The sequence below is a fragment of the Trichosurus vulpecula genome, chromosome 3 (assembly GCF_011100635.1).
Source record: "Trichosurus vulpecula isolate mTriVul1 chromosome 3, mTriVul1.pri, whole genome shotgun sequence".
NCBI lineage: Eukaryota > Metazoa > Chordata > Mammalia > Diprotodontia > Phalangeridae > Trichosurus > Trichosurus vulpecula.
The window spans coordinates 95,593,901-95,613,752 of NC_050575.1; the positions used below are offsets into that span (position 1 = coordinate 95,593,901).

Consider the following 19,852-nt stretch of genomic DNA (forward strand, 5'->3'; position numbering starts at 1 on the left):
GCAGTGAGGTGTAGTAGAAAGAGCCTTACGTTTGTAATAAAAGGATGCGGGTTCAAATTCTGGCTCTACTGTTTACCGTTTTTGTGACCCTGGGCAAGCCGCCAGAGAGTTAACCTCTCTTGATCTCAGTTTGCTGACTGTACTTGGTTGAGCGCTGACGTGTCTGCCGGCTCTGATGTTCAGACTCTACAAAGAACAGTCTGCTCTGTATACCCGGGGCTGAGACAAGGTCAGCCTTGACCTGGGCCCACAGGGCATCATCATACTAATCTCTAGTCCCACCCCCACCCCACCCCCCCCCCCCCCCCCACCCCCCGTCGTCTCGTGCCTGGGGGCCCAGGGTGCTTGTTCCAGAATGCTTGTTCCAGAACACATTTGCTGCACATCAAATCTAAGAGCTCAGAAGGCACCCCACGTTGGCTACTCTGCCTGCCGTGCGTCACAGTCTTCTTTGGGCAGAACCCATGTAGGCAGAGCTTACACCCCCCATCCCTCTTCAGGGCTCATGCAGACAGTACCCCCCTAGGAGGGAACCACATAGATGAGGAATAACATAGACACCAGGCATTCCCCAAAGCCATCACCTTCCCTGGTAGAGCCCTTCTGGGCAGAGCCTGTGTAGACAAATATGCTAGTATCTCCCTGTCCTCCCAGGTGGAGTGGCTCCGAAACGAGGACCTAGTTGACCCCTCCCTGGATCCCAATGTCTACGTGACCCGGGAGCACAGCCTGGTGGTGCGCCAGGCCCGCCTGGCCGACACGGCCAACTACACCTGTGTGGCCAAGAACATCGTGGCCCGTCGCCGCAGCTCCTCTGCTGCGGTCACTGTCTATGGTGAGCCACCACCCTCCCCTTCCCCCGTGGTCTCTCAGTGGCCTTGGCCATGACGGGAGGGAGGGTATGTGAAACTGTGTGATTGGAGAAGGGCCATAGGTGCTCTGGTCTGAGAGAGACGCATGACCATAGATGCTGTGATCTAAGGGGGAGCCATGGGATTGGGGGGCACATTGCCTGGTGGTGCAACAGGAGATGGATGGCAGGCAGGGGCATGAATGTGGGACAAAAGAGGTCTGCAGAAGGATGTTCCAAGGAAGTATGGGTGCAGGATGGGGTCAGGGGGTGCTTATTCCTTGGCAGACCGCATGAGGTGGGGGGCAGTGTTTCTCCTAGCACAGGCTGGGGTGAGAGGACCCCGGATCTGGGCTGATCTCTGGGATGGAGTGTAGTACTTCCTCTGTTTGGGTGTCGTTGCAAGTGGCTGCCAGGAGAGGATAACGTAGGAGATAGGATCCCGTGTGGGAGTTGGCCAGAGTCTGGATCTCCCCCACCCCACTGCCCTCACCTCCTCCTTCTTCTCTGCCTTGGGGTACCTCCACTTGCAGCCAGGAATGCACAGGGTCTGGTCACAGCTAAGGACATTGCTTCTACAGAGTCCCTGGCCCCAACACTTGCACCCCCAAGCCCACCCTGGGGAGGTGCTCCATGCCAAGCCTCGGGCCTTGCTGATCTCGGTCCCTTCTCTGTCCCACACCAGTGAACGGTGGGTGGTCGACCTGGACGGAGTGGTCAGCCTGCAGTGCCACCTGTGGGCGAGGCTGGCAGAAACGCAGCCGGAGCTGTACCAACCCGGCACCTCTCAACGGGGGCTCCTTCTGTGAGGGCCAGAGCGGCCAGAAAACCGCCTGTGCCACCCTGTGCCCAGGTACTGGCCCCTTGCCTCCACCACCATGGCCACCCTGCATCGGTCACTCAGCCGCCTCCATCGCACTAGTCCCACCATTCAGGCCAGGCAGGTGGGCCAGAGGCCATTTTAGCTTGGGGCGACAGGGCTGCCGTCCTTTACCTTGGTCAAGTCCCCGCCGGGAAGGAGTGTGTCCAGTTCTGGACACTGTTCTTTTTAAAAGGATATTGGCAAATTGGAGCATATCCAAAGGTGGACAAGCAGGTTAGTGAGGGTACTGGAGAGCTGCTGAAGGAGCTGGGCATACTTAGCTTGGAAAATAGAAGACTCGGGGGTTGTGGGGTACATGATACTTGCCTTCAAGGCAGCTGAATGGTGCAGTAAATAGAACACTGGCCCTGGAGTCGAAAAGACCCTGGGCAACTCACTACCTCTCATTGCCTCAGTTATCTTATTTGTAAAATGAGAGTAATTGTGGCACCTACTTCCCAGGGTTTCTGTGATGATCAAATGAAGTCACATTTGTAAAGTATTTCACAAGCCTCAAAGCACTGTGCAACAGCCATTAGTAAGAGTCTGAAGAGCTGTCTTAGAGAAGAGGGTTTGTGTTTGTTCTGAAACCGTAAGGAAAAGTGAAGAAATAGATTTAGGCTGAACATAAGGAAAAATGCCTTAGCCCTCAGTGGTGTTCAGGAGTTGGAATGGACTCTGCCTTAATAAGTAAAGAATTTCCTGTCACTGGAAGCGTTTGAGCAGAGGCTAAACATTTGCTGGACTAGATGGAGTCAGGTCTTGTTAGAGTGTCTAAAATCCCCCCATTAGTGCTTCTTTCCCCTGGGTTCCACTTTGACTCTCCCTCAGCCACTTCCCCTGCAGGAAGGACCTCTCCTCCCTCCATAGCACCAGGTATGGATGAATGTCTGAGTTGGCTTGTCCCCAGGAGCAAGACTGGGTACAGGCAGACCAGGTTTTCAGATCTGCATGGTGGTCTCTGTGTGCTGAGAAGGAGACTTGGCTACTAGCCCTCTGTGCCGCATCTGTTTCTCCCAAGCCGGGCTCTGAGTCCTCTCTTGTCTTTGAACCTCCACGTGAAGGACTGGCTCCAGAGGCATGTCCTTTGGAGGGTTCCTTGGCACCAAGACCAGAGAAGTTGTACCTTCAGAGAGAAGAAATAGAAGGTGGGGGAAATAGCAGATGGAAGATCAGTCCATGAGGTGTTATGCTAGGAAGTCAGTGGAGAAAGTGCTAGAAACTTGGGGTCTCGTCTTGACTGCACCACCAGCTTTCTGGTAGGCCTGCTTCTCCTCACCTGTAAAATGATGGGTTGGTCTTCTCTAGTATTCTGTGTGTTCTAAGTTCTATGGTCCCTCCCAGCTCTGACATCCTGTGTTCTAAGATTCTTTAAGATCCTTTACGACTCTGACCTTCTGTGTTCTAAGGTCCCTCCCAGCTCTGACATTCTACGTTCTAAGATTCTTTTCCAGCTCTGACATTACTTGTTTTGAGATCCTTTATGACTCTGACATTCTGTCAGCTTTGACCTTCAGTGTTCTAAGGTCCCTCCCACCCTTGACATTCTGTGTTCTAAGGCCCTTTCATTATTTAACAGTCTATGTTCTGGGCTTCCTTCCATCTATGACATTCTGTGTTCTTTGATGCCGTAAGTAGACAAGTGTTTGAGCACCAGAGCTGGGCTCTGGGCCCAGTGCCCTTGGGCTCTGGCCTGTCTTTTGTGAATTGATTTCTCTGCCTGGAACATCGATCCCAAAGCCCGTTGGCACATGCCCTCCATGTCCCTGGGGCCTCAGCTCAACCTGTCCAGCTCTTTGGTGGGCTGCCACAAGTTGGGGAGTTGCTGTGTGGTTGTGTAAGGAACCGGGAGGTCAGGGGAGAATGATAAGGGAAAGGAAGGAAGAGATGCCCACAATGGGCAGGTGTGGAGACGCGTCCCTCGTGCTGGCACACTGGGGTTGCTGTAGGGCCAGGCTGCATGTAGTCAGTGTGAGACCAGCAGCTAGATGTGTCTGCACAAGGTTGAGGCTGACACTGCCAGCAGAGGGAGGTTGTTTCTTAACCCCAGACGGTGTCCTGGAGCACAGCTGGGCACAGACTATAATCATCAGCTGATTACAGGGAGGGCTCTACTGAGCCATCCACAATCTCTTCCTTAGCTCTCAGCACATTCAGTCAGTCAACAAGCATTTCGGGGGTGGGGAACCTGTGACTTCAAGGCCATGTGTGGCCTTCTAGGTCCTTGGGTGCAGCCTTTTGACTGAGTCCAAGTTTTACAGAACAAATCCTTTCATTAAGGTGATTTGTTCTATGAAGTTTGGATTCACTCAAAAGGCTGCACTTGAGGACCTAGCGGGCCACCCTCAAGGCCACAGGTTCCCCCCCGCCCCGGTTTATTCAGTGTCTATCCTGGGATAAACTGTGAATACAAGGACAGAAAATGAACCAGCCCCTGCCGTCAAGGGGCATACAGTCTATACACTAAATACAAGGCCACAGGGGGCAGGGTGGGGGGGGACCAGGAAAGGCTTTTTTTTGTAGAAGGTGGCACTTTAACTGAGTTTTGAAGGAAATAAAAGATTATTGGAGGGGAGGGAGGAGGGAGTGCATTCTTCCCATGGGGAGGAGCCAGAATAAAGAAAGTATGGGACAGAAAATGATGTTTTGGGTGAGGAAGAGTAGGAAGGCCAGTTGGGCTGGGCCGTAGATATATGAAAGGGAATAGGGTATAAGAAGGCTGGAAAGACAGGTTTGGGGCCAAGTGGTATAAGGCACTATGTGCCAAATGAAAGAATGTAGATTTACTCCAGAGGTAATAGGGAACCATAAGAGTTGATTAAGGGGGAAACGTGGGCAGACCTAGGTCTGACCTAGAGCAGCTGTACGGAGTGGATCAAGAAGTATCTCCCCAATGTAGCATATGTTGATTAAGGGACACCCAGGGGAGGCGTCTCTGACGGGGCACTGGGGAAAGACAAAGGTGAAACACAGTGCCTGCCCGTAGAGAGCTCACAGGGTACTTGGGGACAGTGTGACATGAACTTTGTCCCTGATCCCTGGAGTGGCAGGAAACCATGACGCTGCTGGAGACACTCTGTATTGCCATAAACTTTGTTCCCAGAGGTAGAAAGAGTGCAGGAAAAGGTGTGGCTCCAGGATGTAAAGCTTGGGTTCAAATCCATCAACAAGCATCTCTCAGACATTTGCTGTGTGCTGTACACCAAGCTAGGTGCTGGATATACAGGTAGCAAGGGTGAGACAACTCCCACTCTCAAGGGACTTGGATAAGCCAACATGCTTTCTACGAGCCTCAGTTTCCTCATGAGTAAAATGCAACACTGACCTCCTGGTTGTAGTACTTGGTAGCCCATAGAGTGCTGTAGAATTGGGGGCTGTCATTTCCATCAAGCAGGGACCTCCGGCTTCTCCTTTCCCAGCCACAGCTGCCCCAGGGCCCGGGCAGGCGGGTTACAGTTCAGCACAGCAAACTCTTATTATGTGTTTAAGTCCCTGTATTGGGCACCAGGTTTAAAGATGATAATGAAGCAGGCCACAGAATCAGGTGCTTCCATCTAATGGGGGAGGGAAGGCCAGGAGGTTCCAGAACAATGATGGAATAGCAGAGATTTGAATAAAGGCAGTGCAGAGCTCTGCACCATGAACCTTGGAGAGAGTCAGTAAGGTGGGGTGAGGGAAGAAGATACGCACCTGAGCTAGGCCTAGAGGTGGAAGAAAGGCCGGTAGGTCAGCTCCAAGGATAAGGACAGTGTGAGCCCAAGACAGAAGGGCTGGCCAGAACAAGGCCCCAGACCAGTCCAATCTGGCAGAAACGGTATATGCCTCTGAGGTCCCCACCAGCCCTAAATCTGTGGTCCCATGAATGCATACCTGGTGGTGTTCAGAGGTGGTAAGGTGCCCCCACCTTCCACGTGGTGTCAGGAAATGGGTACGGAGGCTGGAGATTGCCCCAGAAGCAGGCATAAGAGAGGGCTGGGCAGGTAGGCTGGAGCTGGCCTCAGAGGCCAGACTAAGGAATTTGTATCTCATCCTCTTGGCTAGGAAAGGAGAGATGAGGGCCTGAAGAACTGGGAGCACCTGCAGTGAGGTCTGAAAGAAGACAAACGCAGGAGATATTGCAGAGAGAGAATTGACCTGACTTGGCAACATATTGGATGGGGGGAGGGGGATTGAGGGGCAGTGGGTGAAGGAGAAGGAAGAGTCAGTGATTGGGTGGCTTCAAGCTTCAGTGACTGGAATCATGGTGGCACCATCCACAGAAAGAGTCGTTACAGGGAAAGGGGTAGCTTCTGGGGAGAAGCGACTTCAGTTTTAGGTGCTTTATCATTTGAGGGGCAGCATGATATAATGGACACTGTCAGACTTGCAGCCAGAAAGACTCAGGTTCTAATTAGGCAGCTCAGACACTTGCTAGATCTGTGATGCTAAGCAGACTTCTCCGCCTCCGTTTCCTCTTCTACGATATGGCTAATAATACTTGGAGATGTTTACTGTCCATTAGGAAATCCAAGACTGAACCTTGGGGGAAAGGTTAAAGTTGGAGACTGGACTTGGGCTTTATCCACATTGAGGTGATAATTAAAGCCAAAGGAGCTGAGGAGGTTGTTAAGGGAAAGAGGAGAAGGCCAAGGACAGAACTCTTCCTGTGGGAATCAGTGTTCATTGCTGACCTTATAAAAACAGATAGCCACTGTTGCATCATTTGATAAAGGGTAGCTAAGACAAGGAAGCGCTAACCACGTGAAGGCTCGGGTGTTGTAGTCTTAGACTGGAAAATCAGGAGATTTCGGCCAAGGGGAGAATATCTCCTCCCAGGGTCCTTCTGGGGCAGGGCTTAGAGCTCGGCGCTTAATTCATGATTCTAGGATCAGGGATTAGTGCAGGGTCAGAGTCTGGCTGCTGCCTTGGAATACAGAGGAACTCACAGACCTGAATGAGGATTAAGTACAGGATGTCGGGCTCATTGGTTCTGCGTCCTAACTACTGGCCCTAGACAGCAGGGTGCCCAGCTAGGCCCTGCCTCTTCATCCAGTGGATGTTCCTTGGCATCCCATTGCCTTCATTGCTGACTCTCCGCCTTAGCACCATACTTAGCCCAGGCTCTGCCCACCAGCCCTGGCATCATACCACCTCCCACTTCATTAGTCCTCACCTGCAGCCGCCGCCATCACTCGTCGCCGCCGCCATCATGTCCGCCGACCACCTTCCCCCACTCCACTCTCCATGATTCAGATGGACGAGCACAGGCCTGATGTTTCCAGCCCCTCGGAGGCCTACTCTCCGAGACATCCTTTGTTTTTTCACCTGGGACAAGAGGTGGAACAGGGGGAAGGGAGTCTGTCCTGCCCCCGTGGGTGAGGGATTGACTGTTTCTTCTTTGCCTCTGTCTGGTGTCCCCGTCTCACATGTGCAGTAGACGGAGGGTGGACTGAGTGGAGCAAATGGTCGGCCTGCGCGCTGGACTGTACCCGCTGGAGGAGCCGGGAATGCTCCGAGCCCCCACCCCGTAATGGGGGGGAAGAATGCCAAGGAGCGGACCTGGACACCCGCAACTGCACCAGTGACCTCTGCATCCACAGTAAGTAGTCCCCATAATGTCCACTCACCCCAGATAATGAGGCTTTCCTGAACTACAAACATTCCACTGCAATGAGAACTTCTTCCTTGACTCCCGTACCATGAAATTTCCCCCTACAGAGACTTCTCCCCTCGTTCCTCCCTCTACTGTAAATCCCACACACACATCGACCACTTCTCTCCCTTGGTGATTAATCCCTCCCTCCACCCCAACCTTGCCTTGAGTCCTACCTAGTCTCCTTCCCCCTACCCCAGCCCCACCTCAACTCTCCTGGCAACCTGAGAGGGGTTTCCACATTTCTGTAGTCACCCGGCCCAGCTCCTCTTGGACAGCTCCCAGGTCTCACTGCCCTGGCCCTAGTCTGTGTTCTTAAAGCCCCTCCTCCATCGCACTGCTCGGTGGGGAGTCCCTGGGTTTAGGAGTCTGGGGCACCCTCATTTCTCAGTCCCTTGCCCATGAACTAGATGATGGCAATATCTGCTCTGTAGCAGCCCTGCCCCTGCCCTAAGTGGTATGATGGAAAGACGGCTGGATTCAGAGTCAGAGAACCTGGGTTTGAATCCTGGCTTTTACTGTGTGACCTTAGGAAGCTCACATAACCTTTATGGACCTCAGTTTCCTCACCTGGAGATTGATGGGTTTGGACTAAATGACTCCTAATGTCCTTTCTAGATCAAATTCTATGATCTGGGAGACCTTCCCTCCCCAACACAGCCTCCTGTCATGTCAGAGCAGTTGGGAGGGAGAGAGAAAGTAAAGGATGGAAACTCTGGGCCAATGTCACTAACACAAAGGGTCTAATGTGATGTTTCCCCGAAACAACCTCCTCCCCCACCCCCACCTTCGCTTTCAATTAAAAACCTAATTATCTGTGTCAATTCCTTCCTGATGGACCTTCCTTCCATTATGCAGATTCCCACTAAAATCAATATTGATTCCTCCAGACAGCTAATCCTACCACTCCCCACCAGGGCCCTGCGTCCTTTCTATTCCTCTCTCTCCTACCCCCACCCCCAACCTAAATCCCATTTAGGCTTCACACGTTCTGTGGGCTTTTTCCACACATACCCAGCAGCCCTGGGATCAAGGAAGGATGGCCAATTGTGTACCTGGGAGAAAGAAAATGTAAGAATCGGGAGGAAAGAGCAGAGGCTGTGCCCTCTAAGCCCTCCAGAGGGGGCCCCCACACGGGTGTCAGGCCCCTCATGAGAAGTACAGGCTTCCATAGAACTCTGCCGCAGGCCACAGTAAACTGGTCTTCAGAGGCAAGTGCTGGGCCTGGGGAAAATGTGGGTTTGCCTCCCTCTATCCTCTCCTTGACTATAGGGACTCTTCCAAATCCTGGAGTCACACTTAGAGCTGGAAAGCATCTTCAGAGAGTGTAGAATGTCAGAGCTCAAAGGACTCTGGAACGTAGAACTGGGAGGAATCATAGAAATTCTCTAACCCAGCTTAGATACCTAGGGTGGAAAAGTGACTTTCCAAGGTCATGCAAATTAGTAACTGATCTGAGACTAGGACCCAAGGCTTCAAACTCCCATCTACAGTGTTGCTATTCTCAGCCAGAGTCAGCACCCCCTGGTGAGTGCAGACTGACTCCCTGCAGCTTACATAGACACCCTGCCCCCCACATCCAGTCTGGATGCCCTGTAGAATGTGAACTCTTCAGATGCTTGCTCCGTGGGAGCTGGGCTGCTGGATGCCTCTTCACCTTTAACCATGCTCCCTCTCACAGCTGCCTCAGGCCCGGAGGATGTGGCCTTGTACGTGGGGCTCATCGCTGTGGCTGTGTGCCTGGTCCTTCTCCTGCTCGTCCTCATCCTGGTTTATTGCCGGAAAAAAGAGGGATTGGACTCGGACGTAGCCGACTCATCCATCCTGACTTCAGGCTTCCAGCCCGTCAGCATCAAACCCACCAAGGCAGGTGAGGTTACCCTCCTCTGACCAGACCTGCCGGGCACACCCAGGCCAACGCTTCTCCAGAGCCCTGGGCTGCTGCTGAACTGCCCAGTCTCTACTAACGAGATGGGCCTGACAAAGGGGCCCACGTGTCGGTGACCTTGGCCTGAAATTGGGAGTTGGGGGTCTCCTGATGGCTTTCCTGGACAGGTGACTTTGGAAAAGAGAACCACACCTGGAGTCAAGTCACCTGCCACTTCAGTGGGTTTGTGAACCTGGGCAAATCATTTAATTTCTCTGGGCCATGATTTGGTTGTCTGTAGAACAGGGATGATAGTAGCTCCCACCACCTGACTCCCTGTGGTCTTGTGAGGAAATCATCATAGAAACTTTAAAGTGCTTGATAAATTAATGCTAGAGCCTCCACCGCCTTTCTCCCCAGTCTGATGCTCTTTCTACAATCTGTTGTGCCCCTCCCATCTTCCCAAAAGGGCTAAGCTTCGGTTTGTTGTTGTTGGGTCGTTTCAGTCGTGTCTGACTCTCTGACCCCATTTGGAGTTTTCTTGGCAGAGATACCGAAGTGTCTGGGCATTTCCTTCTTTCGCCCATTTTACAGATGAGGAAACTGAGGCCCCCGGGGTTAAGTGACTTGCCCAAGGTCACATAGCTAGTAAGTGTCCAAGGCTGAATTTGAACTCAGAAAGATGAGTCTTCCTGACTCCAGGCCGGGCGCTTTCTCCTCTGCGCCGTCTCAACTGTCCCTGCCATCCTCAGTTAGTTTCCTAGTAAATGGAATTCCCCAGCAGCATTCATTTCTCTGTGTGCCAGTTAGCAGAGCGCAGGGAACAATCTTCATTCTAGTTGCTGGCTTGAAGGGCAGAATGGGGATTGTCAGTGGGGCACTGGAGCAAGTAGGACAGCTGGGTTTCCCCATCCAGGAGCTTCGTTTGAGTAAGTAATGTGGCATGGCACCCAAGAGTTAATTGTGTCTTAGGAAGCAATAAGAGAAGGGATCGTGCTGCTCTCCTGCCTCTGTCCCTGTCAGGCCTCCTTTAGAATGCTGCCTTGTGTTTGGGGGAACCACGTTTTGCTAACGTCCCTCCTCTCTCCGTGTCTTGGGTGCACTTTGGGGATGGAGGTTGTCTTCTCCAGGAAAGCGTGAGCTCCAGGAGGGTGGTTTTGGTCGGGGAGGGGTCAGTTCTTGGTATCCCAGGGGTTAGCCCAGTGCTATGAACACATAATAAGGGCTTAAATGTGTGTAGACTGACTGACTGGTAAGCTGGAGTTTGACTCAAGAGTGGCAACCAGAATGGGGAGAATACTGGAACCCCTGTTGTACAGAAGGCAGTGGAAATATTTCTCTGAAGGAAAGAAGACCGTTCTTCAGAAAAGGGGGGAATTTGACAACTGCATCCAGGCGTGTGAAGAGCCACCACAGGGTGTTGGGGGGAAGGGGTCCAGTTTGTTCCACTCAGTGCCCAGAAGAAAGCACTGAGGGCAGTGGGGGCTTGCAGAGAAGCAGACCTCAGCTCAATAGAAGGAAAAAACTTCCTGACAGGCAGAGTCAAGAGTAAAATGGGCTGCCTTGGGAGGTAGTGAGCTCCCCATCCCTGGAGGTCTTCAAGAGAAAGCTGGCTGGCCTCGTATTAGAGATATGGCAGAGGGGATCTCTGCTGAACCAGAAGACCTGTAAGGTACCTTCTCACTCTCATTCTGTAATTCTTCCCCCCTTTTCTCTCCTTAATAGACAACTCCCACCTGCTGACCATCCAGCCAGACCTCAGCACCACAACCACTACGTACCAGGGAACCCTGTGCCCTCGGCAGGAAAGTTCTGGCCCCAAGTTCCAGCTCACCAACGGGCATCTCCTTAGCCCCCTGGGCAGCGGCCGGCACACCTTGCACCACAGCTCACCCGCCTCTGAGGCCGAGGACTTTGTCGCCCGTCTCTCCACCCAGAACTACTTCCGTTCCCTGCCCCGGGGCGCCAGCAACATGGCTTATGGGACCTTTAACTTCCTGGGGGGACGGCTAATGATTCCCAATACAGGTAGGGCGTGTTGCGTGATGGGGAGATGCTCTCATCAGGCCATGGCCAGCATCTTGCAGGAAGGGAATAGATGTGGGAGAGTAAGAGGAGTCAGAAGATCTGAGCTCAAATAGCAGCCTCAGCTTTGCTATCTACGTAACCCTGTTCAAGTCCCCTCCCTTTCTGAGCCTCAGTTCACTCATCTCTAAAATGGGAATGATGTTGCTTGCCCTGAATCCCTCACAGAGCTGTTGTGTGGAAAACGCTTTATAAACCATAAAGTGCTATAGGTGAGTTATTACTATCAGAGTTACCTAGGTACATGGGTCTGAATGGGCTTGGGGTGACGGGCCTCAGGGGAGACAGAGGGCCACTACGGATTGCATCTCTATTATGAAAGCATTTGAATTTGAGGTGCATCAGCAAGCAATTGATGATGGTCTTTAAGGCCCCCTCACTCATCTTACATCTCACAAGTGTAGCAGAAAGACTGGGGACAGCCGGGATGGGGCAGAGTGAGTCTGGAATTAAACACAGCAATTTGAGGCAGAAGGTTGTGGTTTCGTGAGGCCGAGCTAGATGCTGGAGCCTCTTGGGGGAGGCTGAGGGTGATGGCACTGAGGGATCCTGCAGGAGAGAGGGAACTCATAGCCACTGCCCAGCATGCCACATGATTGGCTGCCTCTCCTGGCCTTGATGCAACCCAGATCCTGCCATCAGTTCCTGAGGCTGCACCTGAGTAACTCTGCTCATTGCTGGGGCCACAAAAGCACTTCTGAGCATTCAGAAGGTGAAGCAGTGATCACTGAGAGCTAGCATGGATTCGCTAAGAATGTCATGCCATACTTGTTTCTTTGATGAATGTCAATCTGGAGGGAGGTCCGTGATAAGCAGGGCTTTCTCCTGTTCGACATTTTTGTGAGGAACAGGAGGAGAGGAAGGGAGAAAAGGTTGGAAGGAGGGAAAGATGGAAGGAAAGGAGGAAAGAAGGATTAGGGAGGGAGGGAAGAATGGAGGAAAGGAGGAAGGATGCAAGAAAAAAAGAGAGGAGGGAGGAGGGCAGACAGGATAGAAGGAAAGAAGGATGCAAGAAAAAAAGGGGAAGGAGGAAGGCAGGTGGGATGGAAGGAAGGAAGGAATTATTACTGTGTGCCAGGTACTGCGCTAAGCATTTGACCTTTAATTCTCACAACAACTTACAGTTGAGGAAACCGAGACATACAGAGGTTAATTGGCTTGCCCAAAGACCCAGATCTAGTGTCTAAGAACAGACTTCAAATGAGGTCTCCAAGCACAAGGCTCTATCCACTGCGCCACCTAGTGGCCTCTAGAGGCATACATGACATTCTTATCAAATATGCAGGTGGTAGGGAGCTGGAGTAACTAACCCATGGATGACAGAATCTGGATCCAAAAAGCTAAGGAAATATTTGAATATGGGCTAGATTTAACAGGAACCACATAAAGTATTCCACCTGAGTTCAAGTAATCCATTCCCCAAATACAGAATGGTAGTGGAGATGTGTCTAGACACTAGTCCATGTGAAAAGAAGCTGGGGGTCTTGGTGGGATGCAAGCTCCGTGTGGTCTAATGGTGCTGCACCATGCCTCCTTCTGTCGTGTAGCTGACGTCTTCATAGCCCTGTTGTGTTCTCAGAGTCCTTTCCGGACGATATTTCCTTTGACCCTCACGTCCACCCTGGGAGGTAGAACATGTTGCCTTTTTTACAGATGAAGAACCTAGGATCTTCCCACCCCATGCAGCCACCCCCCCCACCAGGGTTTCTCTTCTCCCTGTGCATCAGGGAGGCCTCCACGCCGTCTCTGAGACAAGCCCATGCAGCCTTTCCTTCTGTTTTCATAAGGCTTTTCACACTCGAGTTTGAAATGTTAACCAGAGTGCCAAGGCACTAGATTGTAAGAGCTCTTAGGAGCCTCCAGCTCTGCTGCAGGAGATCACTGTATCACTGTCCCATCGTTCTGTTCTCGGCATGATAGAGTGACTGGAGTCCAGAGTCCTGGGTTCAAATGTTGCCTTAGGCACTTTCAGGGTGATTTATCCCGTCCATGCATTGGGCAGGTCTCTTCTCTGAGGCTCCTCGTCTCTAAGCTGAAGATAATACCCCTCGCACTCCGTACTCACGGGGCTGTGATGAGGAAGGTATTTTGTGAATGTTCTAGATAGGAATGGGACTCACCGTCCCGTGTGTATGTGTCTTGGAAAGTCAGCGCCTTGTGAGAAAGGCTTCAGCGAGGCTTGCGCCGTGTTTGGGGCCCTGCTCATTAATATAGTCATACCGGCTAATGCTTGCCCGGTGCAGGCGCTGCTAAGTGCTTCACAATCATTGCCTCCTTTGATCCACACAATGACCCTATGAGGTAGGTCTGTTATTGGCCCCATTTTACAGGTGAGGCAATGAAGGCAGATGGAGGTAGACTTGCCCAGGGTCACAAGCTAGTAAGTGTCTAAAGCTGGACTCCAGACCTAGCACTCTAACCACTGCACCACCTGGTTGCAGTAGGCCCAGATCACGTGGGATCACCGGATTTGCACTTAGCTGACCTAGGTTCGAATCCTACTTTAGCCACTTACTGTTCTGGTCTGTGCTAGACCAAGATTTCAGCACTGATGGATCTTACGGGGTCCTCCATTTTTCCTCATCTCCCAAGAACTGGAGTTACCAATTTCCTCTGCACACATGGAGCCTCTGGGTCATCATCTCTGGTCCCAGATGATTGTTCTCCTCCATGTGCTATTCACGCAGTGCAGTGAGATTGACAAGCCACTTTACATAGCTTACTGTGTCATCTGATAGCCTCGATGCTCCAGGCACCTGTTGCCTGACCCTTGTCTTTAGCTCCTGGTCCGCTGGAGAAGGAAGGTGCTTCCGTAGCTGAGCCCCAAGGCCCTTCAGGAGCGCTTGAGACAGTCCTGCCCTGAACGCTTCTTTCCAGTCATTCTCCGTGGAACAGTCCCTGGGAGTCTTTCCAAACTCATGGAAATAACAGAATTTTAGATTTGGGAAGAAACTTGGAGATTGTTTAACTCGCCCTCCTTATTTGTACCATTGAGGAAACAGGCTTAGAAAGGTTGACTTGCCCTAGGCCATACAGATAGGAAATGGCTGAGCCAGGATTGGAATCCACAACCTCTGACTCCAAATCCATGGCTCTGTCTACTCTGCCATGCTGTGTCTTCCCCTCTGGATTTATCAGTCTTCTGAAGCATATTCATCAGGGCAGCCAGGTGGTGCAGCGGATACAATTCCAGGCCTGGAATCACAAGAGCTCAGTTCAGATCTGGTCTCAGACACTACATGTGTGACTCTGGGCGAGTCACTTCACCCTATTTGCCCCAGTTTTCTTATCTGTAAAATGAGCTGGAGAAGGAAATGGCAAACCGATCCATCATCTTTGCCAAGAAATCCCCAAATGGGGTCACAAAGCATTGGATGTGACTGAACAAGTAAATATGAAATGAGGGTCGAATGGTAGATTGGTGTCAGATTATGGAAGGTCCATAAAGCCATTGTATATTCTAAAGGCAATACAGAGTCCCTGAAGGTTTTTAAGAAGGAGAATAACATGGTCTGACATGTGCCTTAGAAAGATTATTGGTGATGTTTGAAGGATGGATTGGAAGGAAAGAGAGATTGGAGACAGGGAGTCCAATGGTCTGAGTGAAAGGTGAGAGGCTGAATGAGGGGTGTCTGTGTGAGTTGAAAGAAGGGATGGGCACAAAAGAGAATGTAGAGGGAGAACCATTGGGACTCGGCAGCTGACCAGGTAGGGAAGCAGCAAAGGAGAGGCGGGGTGAGGGATAGCTCTGAGATTACCGGTGTGGGTGACTAGAAGGATGGTAGTGTCTTCCATAGAAAAGGGAAAGATGGCAGTTGGGGAGGTGGTGAGTTGGTCATGTTGAGTTTGAAAGGCCAGTGGGAAATCTAGCTGGACATGTCCTGTAGGGGGCTGGTGATGTGAGACCAAAGTTCAACAAACAGACAAGCTGATGAGATCAGCAGGCTGAGAAAGAAACCTTAATGTATAGAAAGGAGAGAGATTCAGGGTCAAACCTTGGGAGACAGGAGATGGATGTGACCCAGCAAAGGAGATTGAGAAGGAATGGCCCGACAGGTTGCTGAGAATTGTCGAAGAAACAATTGTCACAGAGTCCAAGGGCATGGAGAGTATGTCCAGGAGGAGGGGGAAAGATCAGTACAGCAAAATTAAGGAGTTAGAAAGTCATGGACTCCAGAAGTCAAGGACCAAGGAAGGGCCATCGGAGTTAGCAGTGAAGGGACCAAGAGAGCAGCTTCATCTGAGTGGTGGGGTCAGAAGTCAGGCAGCCAGTGGGCGGTGAAGAAGTAGAGGCCGGGAGTGGACATGGCTCTTTCAAGGAGTTTGGCAGTGAAAGGGAGGAAAGATGGAACTGCCGGTAGCTTGAGTGGAGGCTGGCAGATGTTTCAACCGCTTGCCCGGGTTCTCTCTTCTCCCTCCTTGCCCTTCACCCCCTCAAGTTTGTGACCTCTCAGAAGCATAGGTTAGTGGCATTAAAGTGAGAAGAGAACATAAGAGGTCAGATAGTCCAACCCCTTCATTTTACAGAGAAAATAACAGGTTCGGAAAGGGGAAGTGATTTGTCCCAAGGCCGCATAGGTAGGAAGTAGCAGAGCTGGTATTTGAAGTGAGGTCCTCGGAGAGGCAGCACAAGTGTGATAGATAGTCAGGATCCTGCTTCAGACGCTTTCTAGCTCTGACCCTGGGCAAGTCACTTAACCTCGCTGTGCCTCAGTTTCCTCATCTATAAAGGAAGGGGTTGGACACAATGACCTCCAAGGTCTACCTCTGAATCCATAACACTGTGACTGTAAATCCATCACTTTCATCAGTCTGTGGGAGAAATGGACTTTGTGCAGTAGAAATAACACGATTTCCACCCATAAGAAGAGAAAATATTTCCTTGTGGATTATGACACAGAGATGTTTTAAGGGGACAGGGGAAGGGAGAGGACACAAGGAGGATGGGGTAGAGTGTCTACACTCAGGAGGGAACTACAGAGACCAAGCTACCTTCCCAACTTCATTCCTTCCAGGAATCAGCCTCCTGATCCCTCCAGATGCCATTCCCCGGGGAAAGATCTATGAGATCTACCTCACACTGCACAAGCAGGAAGACGTGAGGTGTGGACATGACCTGGTCCCTGCTGGGGAGAGGGAAGAAGGGAGGTTTGTCCCCAGCCCTGCAGCCATCAAGGGAGAGGGAGGCTTTAGCTTGGTCCCCCATCCCACCTCGCTGTATCCAAGTCCTCCTCAACCCCTGCCCAACTCCAAGCCTAGCATGACTCGGTGGGCAGGAGTTCCTTTCTCACGGGCCTGGCCTACCCCATCTGCCAAGGGCTCGTAACCTGCCCAGGTTGCTGTGGGAGGGGCAGCACTCATCCTGGGGCACCTTGTCCGTCATCCCACTGGAATAACATCATTGCTACTCAGCCCTTTGCCCTTCTTCCACTGATGCCTTTCCTCCCCTCCCCTGTCCCATATTTTCCTACTTGAGGCTGCCCCTAGCTGGCTGCCAGACCCTGCTGAGCCCCATCATTAGCTGTGGGCCTCCTGGAGTCCTCCTCACCCGGCCAGTCATCCTCTCCATGGACCACTGTGGGGAGCCCAGCCCTGAGAACTGGAGTCTGCGGCTCAAGAAACAATCTTGTGAGGGCACCTGGGAGGTGAGAGGCTGGGCGGGTAGGGGGCGGTGTGAGTGCCTCTGAGATATAGGCCCCTTCAAGAGTGACCAGAAAGAAAGACAACAGGAGGGTGGAAGAGGGGCAGAGGTCATCTGAGTGTGGGAGGGGAGAAAGGAAGGCCTGGGAGGGGAGTCTCGATTCTAATAACCCTGACATGAAAGCCCTACAGCCCAAGCAACAACCCTGTAGAACCCCCTTTCCCCAGGGTGGTACCTGAGTTAGCACCTGTTCTGCTTACCTTTCCCTCCCCCCAGGATGTGCTGCACCTGGGTGAGGAGTCACCTGCCCACCTGTACTACTGCCAGCTGGAGGCCCGAGCCTGCCACGTCTTCACAGAGCAGCTGGGTCGCTTTGCCCTAGTTGGGGAGGCCCTTAGCTCAGCCGCTGCTAAGCGCCTCAAACTTCTGCTCTTTGCCCCAACGGCCTGCACCTCCTTGGAATACACCATCCGTGTCTACTGCCTCCATGACACACACGACGCACTGAAGGTGCCTGGCCCGGCCCCATCAACACCTCCCCCCTTTCCTTGCCCAAGGGCACCCTGCTACTCCCACCCCCAGGGACAATCAGGCATCTCTCCTGTCTGTGGCAGCATGAGTACCGGGGGGGCTCCCCTGTGCAGGTGGGAGTTGGGGGTATGGAGGGAGAAGATCCATGACTGAGGTGGGGCCTCTGAGGACCCTTTCAGCCCTCAGGTGTTTGTGCCCTGGAGCATGACAACTGGCCTGGCTTGTCTGTGGGGCAGGAGGTGATCCAGCTGGAGAAGCAGATGGGTGGGCAGCTGATCGAGGAGCCCCGGGTCCTCCACTTCAAGGACAGTTACCACAACCTGCGCCTGTCTATACATGACGTGCCCAGCTCTCTGTGGAAGAGCAAACTGCTTGTCAGCTACCAGGTGAGGGATGGGGATGTGGCCCAACTGGGGACACCTGAACCTCACCTGGGGCCCACCTCCCTGGGGCATCTGAGTATTAGTCTGCCAAAGACAGGGTGATGGCGCATCCGGGAGGCATCCCCCCAAGACCAAAGGATGCCCACCTCTAATGGGGAAGCAGCTGGGGACACCTGAACCTCACCTGGGGCCCACCTCCCTGGGGCATCTGAGTATTAGTCTGCCAAAGACAGGGTGATGGCGCATCCGGGAGGCATCCCCCCAAGACCAAGGGATGCCCACCTCTAACGGGGAAGCAGCTGGGGCCTTGCCCTGTGACATTGCCCCCTAGGGAAATTTCTTGGGGGACTTGCAGGAAGTGGGCTCTCCATTTAGTCCTCTATCCTCCCATTCAAGTCCCAAGAAATCCTACCCCAATACTGCCCAGCTAGTATTTCCTTCAGGAGAGAACATCTGTTCTAGATCTTAGGCTCTTCCCTGGCTCAGCTACTGGGCTGTAAGGCTGAGCAGAAGTTAGAGGGGCAGATTTAGACTTGATATAACAAATGGAGAAATTCCAAAGGAGAAGGGGCTGCCTTGAGAGCTAGTAAGCTCCCTCTCACAGGAGGTCGTCAATCACAAGTTAGATGATCACCGACACGTGTCATAGGGTGAGATCTTCATAGGAGTGTGGAGAAGAGATTGGACTGACTAGATCGGGGTGGGGAACTTGCGGCCTCGAGGCCACATGTGGCCCTCTAAGTTCTCAAGTGCAGCCCTTTGACTGAATCCAAACTTCACAGAACAAATCCCCTTAATAAAACCGTGAAACTTGGACTCAGTCAAAAGGCCAGACTAAAGACCCTGGAAGGTCAATGTGGCCTCAAGGTCAAAGGTTCCCCATCCCTGGACTAGATGGTCTCTATTCCCACTAGGAATTTTCTTCCAATCTTCATTGTTTCTGTACTGGAATCCTCTATGGCTCCCCCCGAAAGACCTCACTTCTCCCTGACTCCAGCCAACAGAGGTCCTGAGCTCATGTGTGTCCCAAAGCCTTCCCAGGGCATCACCCCTTTCTTTCAGAAAGAGAACAGGTCATTCAGAAGGGCTTTCTTCACTAACATTGTAGGCAAAATAAAGGTGAAATCCACCAGAAATGTGAGATCAAAGCTCACAAGTAAAATCTTATCATAAAGACCCCTTGATTTCCCAGTAGACAGTAGCCTCACTTGTGGAACCAGCCAGCTCTGTCCCCATTCCCATGCATCTGAGCCTGGCATAGACACCTGGCCAACCATCTTGCTATCCCAGAAGCACACCCAGTTGATGGCCTTTCCCTGGTTTTATCTACACCAGCATTTCCCAACCTAGACCATGGTGCAGATGAGTCAAATAACCAAATTCTCTGCTGCTAGCCTCAACAGGGGGCCACTCAGGGGTGCAGGAGGTATTCAAAGAGAAGGGAGGAACCTGGTGTTGGAGCAGGATCCAGGGTCAAAGGCATCATAGCTGCTTTCTCCATTTGCAGCCCCCTAGTACAAGGCATTATCATTTACCTAGACCAGTGATATCAAACTCAAATAGAGTTTGAGTCCCATACATAAGGGACCCTGCAGGCCACATACACACTTAGAAAACCACCTGTTAACATTGTCTGTATTCTGCTGTATTTTTATTTTGTTAGATATTTCCCAGTTACATTTTAATCTGATTCCAGCCACATGTTTGACACCTCTGACCTAGATTATTGCAGTAGTCTGAACAGGTGTCTCTGCTTCCCCTCTCCCCCTGTTAATCTTGTCCTTCATGCCATTACCAAAATAATCTTCCTTATACATAGTCAAGTTACTCCTCTCCTCAATAGTTTTCCATGGCTCCCTATTACCTATTGAATTCAAGTGAGACTTTTTGAAGGCCATCCACAATCTAGCACCAGCCACATTTCTTGTTTTCTCCTGTTATTGCTGTCTATACCTTCTGGGCCCCAGTCCAACTGAACCACTCCCTGCACCTGACCCAACC

The 19,852-nt window shown here is 51.9% G+C and overlaps 1 protein-coding gene across 1 annotated transcript in view; it reads left to right on the plus strand.

The window, feature by feature from the left end:
• Positions 1-19,852, plus strand: part of UNC5A (unc-5 netrin receptor A) — a 106,183-nt gene that overhangs the window by 80,018 nt on the left and 6,313 nt on the right. The window contains exons 5-12 of the mRNA XM_036751713.1: positions 655-835; positions 7,126-7,290; positions 9,026-9,214; positions 10,937-11,239; positions 16,312-16,399; positions 16,773-16,941; positions 17,214-17,447; positions 17,705-17,854. Coding sequence (XP_036607608.1) covers positions 655-835; positions 7,126-7,290; positions 9,026-9,214; positions 10,937-11,239; positions 16,312-16,399; positions 16,773-16,941; positions 17,214-17,447; positions 17,705-17,854 — 1,479 coding nt within the window. The remainder of the gene's footprint in view (positions 1-654; positions 836-7,125; positions 7,291-9,025; positions 9,215-10,936; positions 11,240-16,311; positions 16,400-16,772; positions 16,942-17,213; positions 17,448-17,704; positions 17,855-19,852) is intronic.